The sequence below is a fragment of the Pithys albifrons genome, chromosome 12 (genome assembly GCF_047495875.1).
Source record: "Pithys albifrons albifrons isolate INPA30051 chromosome 12, PitAlb_v1, whole genome shotgun sequence".
In the NCBI taxonomy this organism is placed as follows: Eukaryota; Metazoa; Chordata; class Aves; order Passeriformes; family Thamnophilidae; genus Pithys; species Pithys albifrons.
This window is the reverse complement of record NC_092469.1, coordinates 8,686,521-8,702,647: the sequence shown is the minus strand read 5'-3', so window position 1 is coordinate 8,702,647 and position 16,127 is coordinate 8,686,521. Positions and strand designations below refer to the sequence as shown.

The following is a 16,127-nucleotide window of genomic DNA, read 5'->3' as shown; positions in this document are numbered from 1 at the left end:
TTCCGTCCTCTGCTCCTTTTAGAAAAGGCTTCCAGAAGGATATCGACAACACTGAAATCCCATTTGGTCTGCTTGGTTTTCACCAGCCCTACTCAACTGCCCTGCAAGATGAGAGGAGTATTTTCCTTGCTCTCTTGAGTAAAGTCCTCCATTAGCATGTCACAAAAGAAAACAAGCTTCTTGGTAGCTAAGGAAAAATGCTGACTTTAAACCTGAGATAAGGCTCTATCATTTACACTAATGAGCTCACTGGTGGGGAATTTGTAAAATTTTATGATAAAAAGTAGCTGTAGTCAGTGTTTGATGGAACTTACTATTTTAATTTTTGCTGAAAGTAGACATAAATACTAATAATTTTTCCATTCAAACCTAGAGAGAAATAAATGCAGTGAGAATTGTCCCAGTAAAAGTTCAGAGATCTTGTAAGTAATCTATTATTATTATGATTTATTTTTTTAACCATGGGTTGGTCCAAATTCTTCTGAGAAGGCTATAGACTTTAACTGGTTGAATAACAAGTAAGTGTTACTCAGAAGAAGCCCTTAATAAGATATTAATATTTCAGGATTTTAATTGCTGGTAAATTATAGTTCCAAGTTAACCCCCTAGATCATCATTGTCCTGTCAGATTTTGATTTCTGATGGAAGTGTGCCCTGGGATGCATCCTGGGGTTTGCTCTGTAACAGTTTCTGTGCCAAGGACCACATATGTCCAGTAAGTGCAATGGAAAAGGGGAGGTATCTAATAGCCTTTGTTATGTACTGTCAGAGCAGTAAATGACAAGTGCTAAGGAAATCTCTGAGCTACTGTGGGTGACAAGGACTGGACCATTCTGTTCTGAGCCAGAATAAATGAGTCTGGCTGGAGACAGCAACCCTGTTATAAAACTAGCAAAAATGGAAGAAAGTAAAGGGGTGAGATTAAGCAAAGAGGAATAAAGAAATCTCAGCTAAAGAGCTGGAAAACTCTCTCAGTTTGGCATCCATGTGAGACAGGTTTCCAGCATGTTTTTTCTTCCTCTTTGTTTTTGGTTTGGTTTGGTTTGGTTTTGGGGGGGGATTTTTTGGGTTTTTTGGGGAGGTGGTTGTTGTTGTGTTGGTGGTGGTGGTTTGGTTTGGATTTTTTTTGTTTGTTTTTTTGGGGGGTTGTTGTTGTTGTATTGTTGTTGTTGGTTTGGTTTGGTTTTTGGTCTAGGTTCTTCTTAATCTGCCTACTCCATTTGAGGTGTCTAAACACAGTCACTGGTTCCCCTCAGCAGCTCTGGGGCTTCCTTCTGTAAGTAAAAACAATCAGACTTTTACCCAGTATTTGTAAAGTGGCCTGATTTATCCTTTCAAAGTACATTGAACGAGATAATTTTTAGTATTGCAGTTGCACCGTACATCCTGAAACACAGCCAAAATTAAGGGCCAGGAGAAAAAAATCATTGGCTAAATTACACAGAGGAGATTGGATTACCTGTTCAAACAGAGCTCTTAATTCTACATATAAATAGAATCCACAAATACAAGTGCACTGCAGTAGAAAATAAGACCAGCCAACAGCACCTAATAACCCTTAATTATTAGGAGTTTCAGTTAACATTTGGACAGCTTTGGTCTTAATTCTTTTAAATTTGAAGAGGCAGCTTGACTGAGGTGGCCCCATTTACAATTACAGAGAGCACACACGCTGTTCCAGTCCATGCTGGCTTTAGCTGAGTGTTCTCTGGCAGCTTGGGTTGGGATTTTGCCCTGTTAAAATACAATTACCTATCTGATTGGGAACTAATTTCCAGCTTGAGTTATTCATTTGTAGCAATGCACTTGTTTTGACAGAAGTCTATGACAAGAAAAACAAATCAAGCTCCTGACCTTGGCATCATCACTCACTTAGGAATTTTTTGTACCTGAAAGAAAATCTGCTGATATCCCATGCAAGTAATAAATCATCTCACGTCATCAGTAAATACAGCAACAGATCCTGTGCATGCCATCAGTAAATACAGCTGTAAAACAGACATCTCAAGGTAAGACTGAAATCCAATGTTACTTTAAAAAAATAAAAGTGCTTAACAGTGTTATACTACATGTGAACAATTATGGTTGTATAAACCAGAATGTTTAGCAGTTGTCTCAGGGATGGTGTTTTTGAATGTCTTTAGCAGTGAGCTAATATTTTTCCCAGTTTTAAACTTGCCCTGTGTAATATATATGGGAGATCAGAAGCCAAACACTGTACATTGCAGGCAGGCAGTAAATGCAGCAGATGACATCTATCCACGGTATCTTAATAAGCTGTGTTGTTCTTCAAAATAAACAAACCCAGATACCTGCGTAGCCCAAGGAACCCTGAAGGTATATAATTTGATATTAATTTACTGCTGCAATCCACACTTTGGTTAAGATTGTGTAACCATTTCCCATTTGACCTTCTGGTTGCAACTGTAGTTGTACCCACCAACAATTTCCACCCCTGATACTCGGGTTTGTTACTGTTTTCAACTGCAAAAGTTGAACTTTTATTTCAACATTTTATCACAATAATTTAGAACATTTCAAAACACATGAAGATATAGGGAAAACACTAAGCTTATTTTGTTTGATATTCTCTGGCTTGAAGCGAGACCTGAAAGTAAAAGTCAGAACTATGTTTCTGTAGGAAGGAGTGCATGATTAATGTTGGGAAGCAATCTGGTTTCATTTGATCAAGTGAAATTACAGAATGCTTAGATATGATATAGGCAAATGCTCACCTGGCGTTATTGTCAGGTGCACACCTTAGAAAGCACATGCATTATGTGTGTCCATGCTACTAATGGTATTTACCCTCAGTGATGCTCTTTCTCCTGCAAGCACAAGTGATCATAAGAGAATTCCCTTGGCCTGGTGGTATTCTCCCCTGGCACCCAAAACAGTGTGGCTGTGCCATCTTCTGGCTTTTGTCTGCTGAGCATGACCTACACTGGCAGGCACATGGCATGGCAAGTCTCTGGCCTTTCCTATTCTACAGGGTGTGGAACATTACAGATAATTTCTGCTGGATGGCACCCTAAAAATTCATCTACTCCTGCTGTGCAGTCTCTCAGTGAATTCAGCCTGCTTTCTGAGATACCTCAATTGCTTGCTGTGGAAGCTGAAGGTGACACCGTAAGCAAATCACCTTCAGTATGTGCCAATCTCCCTTACAACAGCAAATCAGATGGCTGCAGATAGGGCACAGTGTGGATCAGCAAGAGCTGTTTTGCTCTAAATCTCATTTTCACACATCTTCTGACTTTGTAGAATCCCAGCAGATGCTTGGGAAGACACGTATCTTAAGTTTATATGGGCATATATAAATCCCTGAATTGCTTTTTGCTGTTTATACTTCATAAACTAATATAATAGTGAACAAACTGCATTTTCAGAACTGTGAACAAACTGAATTTCATATAAGTTATCCAGTTATGGGCCAGAACTTGCATTTCTTACTCACGAAGGATTAAATCAAAAAGCAAGTAGTCAGTAAAAAGATTTTATACACAGCTAGCTAAAGTCTTGCTAAATTATTCTCTCAAAGGAAAAATAAAGGTTTCCAGCAGATTTCTCTGTACTTGTTTTCAGAGAATCTTATGCTTTCCCCCTTAGAGACTTTCCTCATAAGTGAAGCTAAAGTTATATCTAGTGAGATTGAGTTTCTAAGGATGATTTTCCTAAAACAGGATTAAGGCTCACTGAAAGTCTAATGGAGGGCAGGTAATGCTGCTGCTCAATTTAAACTGCCTTGTGGCTAAACCATATTTTGGTTCCTACAGATAACAGTTCAGTACCTCTGAGATTTAAATTTACTTCTGTAAGAGGTAAAAACCAGATGACTTTAGTCTCTGCATAATTTTTTTTTCTAGAACAAAATAAGTAACCCTCTTGTGATCTGAGCAGGATAGTACCCAGTCCTGAAGCAGTTCTTCAGAAACATAACAAGGATCATTCAATTATTTGCTTCCTTCCAGATTATTTCCAAGTTGGGGTTTTGTTTGTTTTAACTTTGGGTGAAACATTAGGGGAGTTCTACAAACTAACAGTCTATGGTCAATCTGTCAATACTGAAGTGATAGGTAGTTACCACACAATGGACAGTTCACATATTTTCTCCATATTTACAGAAGTTTTTTTCTTAAAGGCAAAGATCAAAGAGCTCTCTTGACAAACAGATTAGTTTCAGTCTAATATCTACAACATCTATTAGTTTGTTAATACCTTGACACCATTTCCATTGTATCTGAATGACAATTGCCATTTTGTATCTCAATGACATTGATTAACAAGGCAATTTGTAATTAGATGGGCAACATAATTCCTGGCCCTCTGTAAACATCTGGATTTGCAAATCTCCATTCCTAGTTGGCAGCTCTCTCCCACACATCATAATTATGTCACGTTCTTATAAATCAGTCCCTACATCCTCCTGCTGAGACTCTCTCCTTTTTTCCCAGTACAAGTCAGAGACTGTTGTCAATACAGAGGGAATCAACATAACTGCCTAGCACCGCATGTGACATTTAATGAAAATGAAGTCTTGTCTAATTTGCATGAGGGTGTTACTTTACTCCAGCCAGACCTGCAGGAGCTGGGTGCTACACTGCAGGTCAAGTGTGCAAGACTGATAGGCAGTGGTAACGAGGGTGTCTGGCACAGGAATCTTTACATCTCCCCCTTGCCTGCCTGCCCACCTCCTGTGTGAGGAATAGGGCTTCTGGTAAAGTGATTTGTTCATTCTTCCAGGCCCCCCTGCTCTCATTTTTTCTGGTAACTCCATCCATCAAAGCCCTCAAAGTGGTCAAGGTGGTTAGGGGGTGGAAGGCCCACCCAGCCTCCTGCCAGGAGGGTCACCACTAAACATCAGCAACTTCCAGCTCAGGAGGGAAGACCTCCTGGATTCAAATCCACAAGCTACAAATAAAGAACTCTATAGCACAAGAGAATTGACTCCTGTCATGCACAAGAAGTGTCTTACAGGAGAAATATATGAATATTTTTTACATAAAAAGATCCCTGTATGTTGAAAGAATATGTATGGGTTTTTTTGAGTCAAGCACTCAAAAAAAATTAAAAGGACAGAGCTGTGCTCCTTCAGTTTCCATTCCCCCATATCATTTCACCAGTACTGACAAGGATACAAAATGCTCATTTTTGCTGATTATTACCTTTAGCCTGAGTAGTATGTGTGTTGGAAATATTTTTAAGTTTCTGACTCTGACTTTGGACTCAGTTGACAGTCAGCAGTACTAATACCTTATAAGTCTTAAGCTTGTCTTGAAGTAAAACATGAACTGGCTCCACCCACTCACTTTTATCTCATTTTCTACTTCTCAGGAGAGGTTTTATTTCTATTTTATTTTCTCCTCGCTTCCTTTCTGACCCCTGTCCTTCCCTGATAATCATTTTGCCACTAATTTGGTGTCCAGAGTACTCCACTGCTGAATATCAGAGGTGTGTGGTACTTTGATCCTCCCCGAGGAGGCTCCTGATGCCATTGGTTACCGCTACATCCCGTCCCCTCGGAGCCAGCCAGTACCAATCCACAGGCAAACTCCGCTACTTCCCGGACTCTGAGCAACTTCACAGACACGAATTTAACTTAGCAGGGCAGTAATATGAAGAAAGTTTTATTTAAAGGAGTTTTCAGAGAGATATATCGATTTCCCAGGTCAAAACTTATGAATCACACAATCGAACAACACAGTAAAATAAACTAAAGCTGTTACCAAAATTCATAACGATTTGCACAGAAGCCCAGTTTTGGATGATATTCAGTTTCCCAGACAGGATGCTACAAACTCCATGTAAGTTTTTATCTCTGAATATAAATTTTAATTTTGGAAACAGATCTGCCAGTTAGAAAATTACTTTGTTCCAGTCGTTTGTTTCTAAAGGTTCTGGGTAAATCTCTTCATTTACAATCCCGGATGATGATTTTTTGACAGCCCATCCAAAACGAACACTGGTCATATGTCCACCGAGACAAAGCAGTCTTTGCACCTTAGGAAACAGCGATGACCTTAAAACCGCGCTCCGGGTTGGACCCATCCTGGGGCAGAGCACGGAGCCGCGGCAGGGCGGGTGACTTTCCCTAACAGCGGTCTGCTCGGCCAGGAAAGCCTCCGGACGCTGTCAGAGTTTCTTGCTCGGGAAGCCTTGCGGTTTGCTCCTCCCCAGATCGCGAACGAGATGGCTGAAGGAGACAGCGGAGAGCGGACACGCCGGGAAGGGGGACCAGTAGTGTCCCATCCCGCGGTGCGATCTCCGGCGGGACGGGCGCGGGCTCACCCTGGTGATGCTCCGGCTGCTCGGAGGCGGCGGCGGGCCTTTACGCCGCGCAGCAGCGCGCTCCCTTCCACCCTGCCTCGCCCAGGAGCACCGCGGACAGCCGCGGTCCGCTCCGCGGGGCCCTCAGCCCGGCTTTGCCCGACACGCCTGGTTCTCGCCGAGCTGCTCCGCGGGAGTTCTCGAGCCCCTCGCCCCCCGTCCCGCCGCTCCCCGGCGCTCCTACCTGCACGGTGCGGGGCTGCGCGGGGCTGCGCGGTGCGATGCGGTGCGGTGCGGGCGGCTGCCGGGCACCTGCTCCCGCGCCCGCGCCCGCGCCGCCCCACAAAAGCGGCGGCGGAAGGCGGCGGCGGGCGGACCGCACGCCCATTGGCGGCGGCGGCGCGCGGCGGGCGCGGGTTGGGCCGGTCGCGGCGGAGGCGGGCGCGGGGCGCTGACGCCAGCGCGGGGCCGGTGGGGAGGCGGGGCCGCGCCCCGCGCCGTCTTTGTGCTCGCCGGCAGCCCCGGCAGCGCCGCCGCCTCCCGCCGCCTTCCCTCAGCCCCGCGCGGCGCGGCGGGCGGCTCCGCTCCGCACCGCCCGGTCCCGCTCCCGCACCGCACCACACCGCAGCGCTGCCGCGCCGCGCTATGAGTGCCGGTGCTCCCGTTCCTCCTCGCGGCCGCTTCCCACCCGGCGGGGCGCGCCCGGCCCCGCTCTGAGCGCGGCGGGGCAAGGGAGCGAGCGGAGCGGAGCCTGGACGTGCCGCCCGGCGCGGCGCGGAGCGGCGCGGAGCGAAGGGAGCGCGGCGCCATGCGGGGCCCGGGGCTGGGGCTGGGGCTGGGGCTGCTGCTGGGAGCGGCGTGGGTGGCGTGCGGGCAGAACGAGACGGAGCCCATCGTGCTGGAGGGCAAGTGCCTCGTGGTGTGCGACTCCAACCCCACCTCCGATCCCACCGGCACGGCGCTCGGCATCTCCGTGCGCTCCGGCAGCGCCAAGGTCGCCTTCTCCGCTATCCGCAGCACCAACCACGAGCCCTCCGAGATGAGCAATCGCACCATGATCATCTACTTCGACCAGGTGGGGCGGGCGCGGGGGGCTCCGGGCGCGGCGCCGCGGGAGAAGTTGCCGGGGAAGGCGGTGGGGCCGGGCCGGGGACGCGCCGCCCCGCGGGGCCCTGCCCGCGGGGGGGGGGGCGCTGGGGGCCGGGGGCGGCCGCGGGGCAGCGGGACTGGACGGCAGCGGCCCCGCGCTGGTGCTGACGGTGCCCTTCCCTTCCAGGTACTAGTGAATATCGGCAGCAACTTCGACTCGGAACGGAGCACTTTCATCGCGCCCAGAAAAGGGATTTACAGTTTCAATTTTCACGTGGTGAAAGTGTACAACAGGCAAACCATCCAGGTCAGCCCCGAGTGCCGTCGCCTGGCTCCGTGGGCACCGCGGGAGGGAGCGGACGGGGCCGCGGCCCGGTGGGGCCGGGGCTGTGCGGGCGGCGGGGCGGGGACCGCCGCGGGAGCGCAAACCTGCGTTTCGCTGCCCGAGGGGACGGTGCCCAAAGGGCTGCGGAGCCCCACAAGGCCTCCACTCGGCCCCTGCCCACATGAGCCGTGCCGGGACGGGAGGCGGTTGCCCGACGGCTGCCTGCCGCCCCCTCCCAGCCTGCCCGAGCCGCGGGCTGCCCGATGCCGCGGAGCGCGGATGGGAGCATAGCTGAATAGAGCCCGTGGGAACGGCGGCCCCCTGTGCGTTCCTCACTCGCTTTCTGGTGGCAGAAGGTTTTTTAAGGATTTGGGGTTCACGGAGGCACCTATGGCATGGATGCAGTAACGAATCTATGTGTGTATATGCAGCTACCCTATACATGCCTTTTGTATGTGGTTCGATGCATACACACCTCTAGGCAGGGTTAATGAATTACCGGCCTGAAGCCAGGTGGCATAACCCAGACAGGAATGACTGTGTAGCAATGCACATTGCAAAGGTGACTGTGCAGCTATATACCACCGTTCTGGTGTAAGTGGCTTCACACCTCTAGATCAGGCAGGTAGTGTATTATTAATGTGGGGTATGCAGTCCCGGTATCATTAATGCGAGCTGAGCAGAGCTTATTGACAGTGTTGTAGCATATTGTCTTTGCTGCCTAACAAAGGAAAACTACCTCTTGAATACACTTCAAAGGCGCTGACTCCGGCGCCTGTGGCTCTGCTCCTCGCCGTCTCTGAGGTTTCGCATAAAGCCATCTTTCAATAAGTATGAGCAGACCTCTTTTCATAGCCTGGAAACGCAAGCACCCTATTGAAATTCTCCAAAATAGGATCAATGTCCTGCTTTATATGCACCGGGTGTTTTGATGTGGTTGTTGGTCTAAAACAGCGGTGAAAGACTTCTTCATTTAGAGTACCTATCTTAGCTGGGTTCAGATTGGTATTTCTTTTTTATGGGACTGGAGTTTCAGCTGTCAAAAGAGGCCTTTTCTTAACTAAGCATCTCGCCTGCTAGGCGAGCCCCGGTGGTGTCGTTTTCTGACTTTAATTGACAGAGGGCTTTGTTTTATCTTGCTCCTTAGGTGAGTTTGATGCTAAATGGGTGGCCAGTGATTTCTGCCTTTGCAGGGGACCAAGATGTGACCCGAGAAGCTGCTAGCAATGGAGTCCTGATTCAGATGGAGAAAGGAGACAGAGCTTATCTAAAACTGGAGAGAGGAAACTTGATGGGAGGCTGGAAGTATTCAACATTCTCTGGATTTCTAGTGTTCCCGCTTTAAATCACTTCTCATCCAAGAAAAGAGAGAGATCTCTTACAAATTCCCGAGTCATAGCTGGGTTTAAAGAATCATGGACAGCAGACTTTTTACATTCAGATATTCAAGAAGCTAAATCCTGCTTAGGTTTGTGTACATCTGCTTTGAAGAATTACTACTTATTTTTGTTGTGTCGCAGCCAACAGGCGGGAGACACTATAATTGATCAAAACCCCATTTATATTCTTCTCTCTCCTCCCACAAAATTAGTTCCCATCTCTGTATCACTGGTGTAATCTGCCATTGTTCCCCCATGTCTTCTGCCTCACACAAGTAGACTTTAGATATTTTCATTGTTCTTTACAGCATATTTTGTAGTTTTGTTTTTAAAACATGGTAATCTTGACTCTTTCTCTGAGTTTAACTTTTAAAAAAAAAAGCAAAATATTTTTTGAATACATGGATGCCATGATGGAAGGGAAAATGCAATTCTTTCTGTGTACTGGCTGGCAAAAGGAAAAATTTCTACATGAAGAACTATTCACAGCCAAGGCTGACTAGAGTATTTCAATATTTCTATGTAATTCTGAGTGATTGTGAAATTTAAGGCTGCTAAATGTTTTGATGCTTGTTTTGCTCTTGTACAATGTGGCCCAACCAAACGCCAGGAAGTATATTGAACTTTTACTATTACTCTGTAATATATGTGTGAATATCGAAAAATTAATTTTTGCTTTAATTCAATAAAGTTTAAATGGGACTTTTATTTTTCTTAACCAGAAATAAGGTTTCTCAATGCAGGTAGGTGGGGGGAAGAGGCTCGGCACGGTCCTGGGGCTGCGGTGCTGGGACCATCGGGCGGGCCACCCCTCGCCCCGCAGCCCCCCACGCGGGTCCCGCAAGCCTCGCGGGCGGTGCCGGCAGCCCGAGCGGCCCCGGCGCTAGGAAGTTTCTCGCCGACTCTGATATCCACTTATTTATAGCATTTATCTGTATTATATTCTGTAAACCAGATCGCATTTTATACGGCCGCCTAAAAAACACCTGACCATGTGCACTCGATGCTGGTACTATTGATTCGCTAGTATTATTTGTTTACCGTCTTTTAAAGATGTAAATGCTAATTTTGCAGTACTCAAAGAGATTACTACTTTTATTAAAAGGTGCGTACGAGGATTTCGATTGTATCTAAACTTTAATGTGAAATAAACCGGTGAAACGACCCCCGGGCTGTGTGCGTGGCGCGGCGGCGGCCGGCGCGGGGCTGTCCCGCACGGGCTGCGGCCTTGGCGGAGCCGCACGAACTCCTGACTCTCGGGAAGGAATTTAATTAGTTCCAAGCAGTGGGGGGGGGGAGGGGGGGTGGGTAATACAAGCACAATAAGCAACGCTTCTCGCTTTATTCACAGGTTCTGCCCTGGAAACAGACCGGCGGGGCGGGCGGGAACGCGCTCGGCGGAGGGGCGGCGGCGGGGAGTGGGGCCGAGCCCGGGGATGGCCGCGGCCCTTGGACTGCAAGTGGAACACACCAGCCTTCTCTCAGCTTCAGCTCCTCTGTCGCCCAGGGGTGCGGGGGCCAAAACTCCTATCCCCGTAGCTGCTGACTGGCGCAGGTCGCGATTTGCACCCCGCAGGAGAGGTGAAGGCGCGGGCCGACCCTCCTGAGCCCCAGCCAGAGCTCGCCGCTGGCCAGGAGCCGTGCGAGGGAGCAACGGAGATTTAAGAAGGAATAATGACGGAAGGCAGCTGGGCTGTGTTCAGCTGGAGTTACAAACTGCCCAAGACAGCTCAGGCGTCTCCTTCTCCGGCTTCTCTCTCCATGTTCGACTCTTCATTTACTCTCCCTTGAAGGCTCTCACCGCCCCCGCACGGCGTTGCCTCCCTCCCGCGCGGCTGTCAGAGCCGCGCCCCTTTCACGTCCCGCCCGCCCCCCCCAAGCGAAAGGTATGGAGAAGGCAAGCGGAGCCGCTCCTGCCTCCCGTGACCGCAGCGAGTGGGCAAAGTCGACAAAAAGAAAAGGGGGGGAGGAGTAGGGGGGAACAACAATTACTGGGTTGCAAGAGAAAGGACGGCGGCCTTGTGCCCTCCGTGCGACGAAGCCAGGCGGCAGCTCCCGGCTGGGGAACCCCCGGCGATCGCCGCAGGTGCGGGGGCTGGGGATGCTGATGCTTGTCTTTTGTCTTTTTTCCCCCTCCTTCTTTTTCCCTCGTCTCCCTTAACGCGAAGCAAATAAACCCGCCACCTTCTGCCCAAAGTTTTCCCCTGCTTCTGAGCCTCTCATTAATATTGTGCAGCTGGAAATTACATTACTCCACTCGCAGCAAATCGCTGCTCTGCGGCTGTTACAAAACGCCGCCGTGGCTGCTTGAAACAGACTCGCCTGCTACGCGCCCGCGCAGCGAGCCCCCTACCCCGCGCTCAGCGAGACTCCCGCACCTCGGGGCCGCCGGAGGCCGCGGGGAGGGGTGTGATTTACAGTGCCTTTGCTGTGGAGGTAAAGCCGCCCCGAAGCCCCCCTGGCTCTCGGCCGCTCCCCTAGGCCAGGGAGCCCTTGCTGGTGCCCTGGGCGAGGACCCTGGCCCCTGATGTCGCTCCCGCCCCTTTTCTCCTCCGGGGCGGGTGGGTCCCACCGTCTCCCCGTTCGGACTCCGCCCGGAGGCCCCCCCGGAACGGCCCCGGACCGCGCAAGGGGTATGTCTGAGTGATGACGGGGCTGCTACCCGGTGATTTACTTCAGCAGACGGGCTGTGTTTAAAAACTGCCCCTTTCGCCATCCATGTGACCCCGGCGGTCAGAGAAGACCGTGCCGGCCCCGAGAAAGGAAGGCCGTGAAGGTGTCCCCCGATCAGGCGGCCGCGGAGAGCCTTCCTTGCGGAGCCTCCCGGGGCCGACGTGGCCCCGACGGGGCGGACAGGGCGACGGGCACCACCGGGCCGGCCGGTCGTACCCGTGCCTGCAGCCACCGCCGGTGCTTTGGCCCCGTGTTTACGGCAGGGAAATGTCAAATGGGCGTTTGGTTGCACCGCCTTGAGGCCCGTTATCCTCCTGGAGAACGCCGCACCTGGGCTGGCGAGGCAACGCTATTTTGCTCCTGGGGCAATGCTGGGTCCTGCGACCCACAGGGCGGCGGGCAGTTTCTAGAAAGTGAACGGGCTCCGAGGAGGTGACCACGCCGAAGGAATTGGACCCAGGTGCCGTTTTGAGAGTTGTAGCCAGTCAGGCCACCGTGTAAGGCTTCCGGCACCGCCGTCCGGGGTGCGCGGAGCTGGAGACAGACAAGGGACCGGCTTTGCTCGGTGTCCCCGCACGACCCGTGAGCAGCGGGCGGGATCCACGAACGGCCCCGCCACCGAGGGGTCCCTCACAGGGACGCCATGTCCTCTCGGGGCTCCGGCGGCCTTGTCCCCGGCCCCCGCGGCCGTGGCACTGCTGGGCTGCTCCGGGCACGGGGACGCGCTGCCCCCAGAAATGAGAAGCCGCTGTTCTGTACCCGGCTTTAATGTGTTTTCAGTTGATGTAAGTAATGTCTGATTGAATTTATTGCTGATTAGCGTTGAGCATCAGTTTACACAACAAGAAATTATGTTTTATTCAGTTCATTAGCATGTCTAGTGTTTGGTTTATGAGCATATCACTAATGTTAATGACCAATGTTGATTGATTTCTAATGTGAATATAATTACACAATGTAGGGGAATTAAAGGAAAAATCCACAATTTTAATTGTTGGGTTTTTAGGGCGAGGGGGTGGAAAGGGAGAAACAAACCAACTCTCCTACGTGCAAACAATGCGAATGTACAGATTAATGACTCCAGCAGGAGACGGGGAGTTTGGTCCAACAGAAGAGCAAGTGAAATGCAGTTAACTCTGGGAATAGTTAATGCACACTCGACATTGCAAAACATAATTTCCCCTCGTCTGCCCGCCAGGTACGGCTGGAAGCCCAGTAAGTTCGCTTGGGAGAGGCCGTTCCCGAGGAGCCAGCGGAGGCAGGGCTTCGTGCATGGTCGGGCAGGCGGTTCCCTCCAGCCCCGCCGGCGGCTGCGCGGCTCGGAGGCAGAGCCGCTGCCGAGCGCGGAGAGCTGCGCGCTGACCGGGGTCAGGGGGGGCAGCTCGCCCAGCTGTGACAGCGACAGCAGCAGTGCCGCCCCCGGCTGGGAGCTGGGAGCTGGAGACGGGGATCGGCAAGTGCTGGAGAGCCCTGGCTGGAGCACGGAGAAAGGCTGCAACAGGTAAGGGGAGCGGAGCGGAACTGCTTGGGCCAGCCACCGGGCGGGGTTTTAGAGGCAGGGAGGGAGGGGACAGTAGTGTGACGATGGGGGTGAGCAGGTTGAAAGCGGTTTGTGTACCCCATCTGTGCTCTGTGCCCCTGAGGGTGATCTCTGAGAATCTCCTTTTCCACTTAAAAAGAAAGGTGGTCTGGGAGGGACGAGATCAGAGCATGTTGAAGTCATCTCCAGTGAGATATGCAGCATGAGAGCTCAGGTCTGAGAGAGCCCCTGTTGTGCAGAAATCCCAGGCGTGGTGGGGACTTGTAGAACTGTTTTTGTTTGCCACCCCTTGGGCAGGGTCAGAGGGTGAAATGTGGTGTGTACTCTGCCAGCTAATATATGTTAAAAGGCCTCTCTTATTGCTTGCCTCAAAAGAAAAGAGGCCTTGTGTTTTTGTTGACAGTGAAACAATCTGTGTACCTTGCTGTGGGAGGAGAGGGCTCAGGCAAGCATAGCAGTAGTCAGTCCCTGTGTCTGGGGCATTGCACTTCTCTGTGCTTTCAGCACTCACTGGTAGCCCAGCGTGGGCTGCAGGCAGTGTTGATGGCACTGGGGGTATCTACTCTAGGTGCATTTTGCCCACCTTCCACTATCACCTCCTGGGATGTTTTCCTGGGATACACGACAGTGGAGTGACACACTTCTGAAGGTCCTGGGTCAACACCAGTGTTGCACCCAGTGTAAAAATCTGTGTGCATCTGGGTGCAGAGCATTCTCCCTTTCCCCATGACACCATTGAGCCTTCTGTTGGACAAGTGAGGAAGATAATGCCATTTGCCTTTCTGCAGCTTTATTCATGTGCTGGTGGGGAGATGATGAGCAGTGTCACATTTCAGCAGTTGCACTTAGTTTCTTATGGTATGGGATTCCTGAAATGAAACAGTTGTTCCAAATTCAGGACATGTCTGAGATGCTGAAAAGCTCTGGGAAATTTTGCTTCAGGAGGGAACTGTGGAGCTCCTGGAGAATGGTTCTAGCATTGCATGGGCATGTAGACTTAAAAAGTATTTCCAAGAGTCTCCTGCCTTTTGTGCCTTGATCACTAATAAAAATGGGTTCAAACTTAGTCCTGAATCTTCCTTGCAGCATGCTGGTCCCAGAACTCTTGTTGTTGGTGACCTTCTAATCGACTGTAATTCTACTAAGCTATCAGAAGCAAGAAGATCTGAAGAAGAGATATTGGAAGAATTTGAGCAAAATGAAGACAGAAGATGTGAATAATTGTCACTCATATTAGTAATTCATGTTGTGTACAATATGTCAAATGAAATATCAGAGCTTCAACTTCAGTTATATTTCCAGGGTTTTGTTTTTGTCTACAGAAAACTCATTCAAGGACTAGAGGTCAACAGGAGGACTCCTGCTTTGTGTGCAGTTTATAGTCATCCAGCTTGTAGTGGAAATTCTTGCTTCATTGTTAGACTTCATGCTAATAAATTTTAATGCATTTTCAATGTTTTGGGCTTCAGAGTCATTCAAGTCAGGGCCATCCTCCTTGAGCTGCTTCTGTACTGAAAGTGTTTTCCAATTTTCCCAGTAATAATAACCCTTTTAAAAAGGTATTTTAAGTGGAAATTAACATAGTCATGAATCTTTTCTGTTAGTAAACACCCAGTGCCACTAATTGCATGATAGCTGGTTTTGGTGTTGCTGACACCAAAGCAGGTCAATATTTCTTTTTGTTACGAAATAAAATACTGAGGGGAAAAAAAGTTGTGAATATGTCATATTGCTCACTCTACAGTTTTTTCCTTCAAAATTGCTTGTAAAACACTACGGGATGTTGGTCAGACTGCCTGATAAGTTGACCTTATAAATACCATTTCCACAGAAAAAAAAATAGCAGAAATATTTTGTTCTTTGCCATGAATGTGGCATTTCTGATTTCATAATTTTAAAGTCTGGTCCACAAGACTTGAAATTTCATGGGTCAGTTATCCTTCCTTACTTTGACTGTCCTGCAATTCTTTGGCATGTGTTGAGTCATGTTTTAAGATTACTGATTGGCATTGATTCATAATTCCCTTCTGAAGGTTTTTATAATTTCTTGGGTTTGTATCTCCAAGCTGTCAATAGAGTTGAATTTCCCTACAATTCTCTCTTCAGGTGTGGGGAAGGAGAAGTTTCTGATGTATCTCTTTTTAATCTGGTTTTATTGTTCCTTTGCTGTCTTCTGAGTGATTAATGTCACTATTTTAGTCTTCGAAGAGCCTTTCCAAAGCCTCTATTGTTCATGCAACCCAGAGGATTGCAGCTTCTAGTTTTGAAATGCCTCCTTTGAAATGGCAGGACCACCTCTGTCCAGAAGAGTGAGATGAGGCTCAGCAGTTATTATATACATAACAGAAATACTAATTTGGGTAGCTGTGAGGTTTGTCATGTGGCCAACCTCTTGCAGTGATGTATTGAGCAGAGATCTTCACTGAGTTTCCTGCAATATTCCCAGGTCTCTATTGTGGCTTGATTAAGCTAATTGAGAGCCCTGCTAGTAATTAACCACCATTAATATACATAAACTTACCAGCTTTGCATTTAGCTTATCGTGCACATGAAAAATTGCACAGCTCTCACCAAACTCAGATTTAAATTGTTTTCCTGTACTGAAGTAAGACATTACTGAGTCTTGAAGCACTGGTTTAACATAGCATTTTGACCTGTGAAATGATCTTTCTTTTTTAAAGTAGATGTGCCAGGGCTCATTTTATAAGATATGGCTTTAAATTCCAGTGGGTCATTAAATGAGATTTTTCTGCTGACATAAATTTGCATAGCTGTGTTGCAGTGCAGATTCTTGCAACTTATTCTGCCCGTGGGATCTTATGGCAGAAGCCAGGAATCTGTGCTGTTACAGCAA

The 16,127-nt window shown here is 49.1% G+C and overlaps 1 protein-coding gene and 1 long non-coding RNA gene across 2 annotated transcripts in view; both read left to right on the top strand.

Moving 5' to 3' along the window:
• Nucleotides 1-6,769: 6,769 nt before the first annotated feature.
• On the top strand, nt 6,770-10,224 carry CBLN1 (cerebellin 1 precursor). The gene is made up of 3 exons (XM_071567374.1): nt 6,770-7,342; nt 7,544-7,663; nt 8,829-10,224. The coding sequence occupies exons 1-3, from the start codon at nt 7,076-7,078 to the stop codon at nt 9,024-9,026; spliced, it is 585 nt and encodes a 194-aa protein (XP_071423475.1). The 5' UTR covers nt 6,770-7,075; the 3' UTR covers nt 9,027-10,224.
• A 2,778-nt stretch (nt 10,225-13,002) lies between these two features.
• The window catches only part of LOC139677508 (uncharacterized), a 43,912-nt gene continuing 40,787 nt past the window's right edge, over nt 13,003-16,127 (top strand). The window contains exon 1 of the long non-coding RNA XR_011698878.1: nt 13,003-13,234. This is a non-coding gene — a long non-coding RNA (uncharacterized lncRNA). The remainder of the gene's footprint in view (nt 13,235-16,127) is intronic.

What these genes read in the sequence shown, in the direction of transcription:
- CBLN1 (XM_071567374.1), top strand. Translation starts at nt 7,076, where the DNA reads ATGCGGGGCCCGGGGCTGGGGCTGGGGCTGGGGCTGCTGCTGGGAGCG. An exon ending in TGATCATCTACTTCGACCAG is followed by an intron (nt 7,343 to 7,543) that starts GTGGGGCGGGCG and finishes CTTCCCTTCCAG; the next exon opens with GTACTAGTGAATATCGGCAG. An exon ending in ACAACAGGCAAACCATCCAG is followed by an intron (nt 7,664 to 8,828) that starts GTCAGCCCCGAG and finishes CTTGCTCCTTAG; the next exon opens with GTGAGTTTGATGCTAAATGG.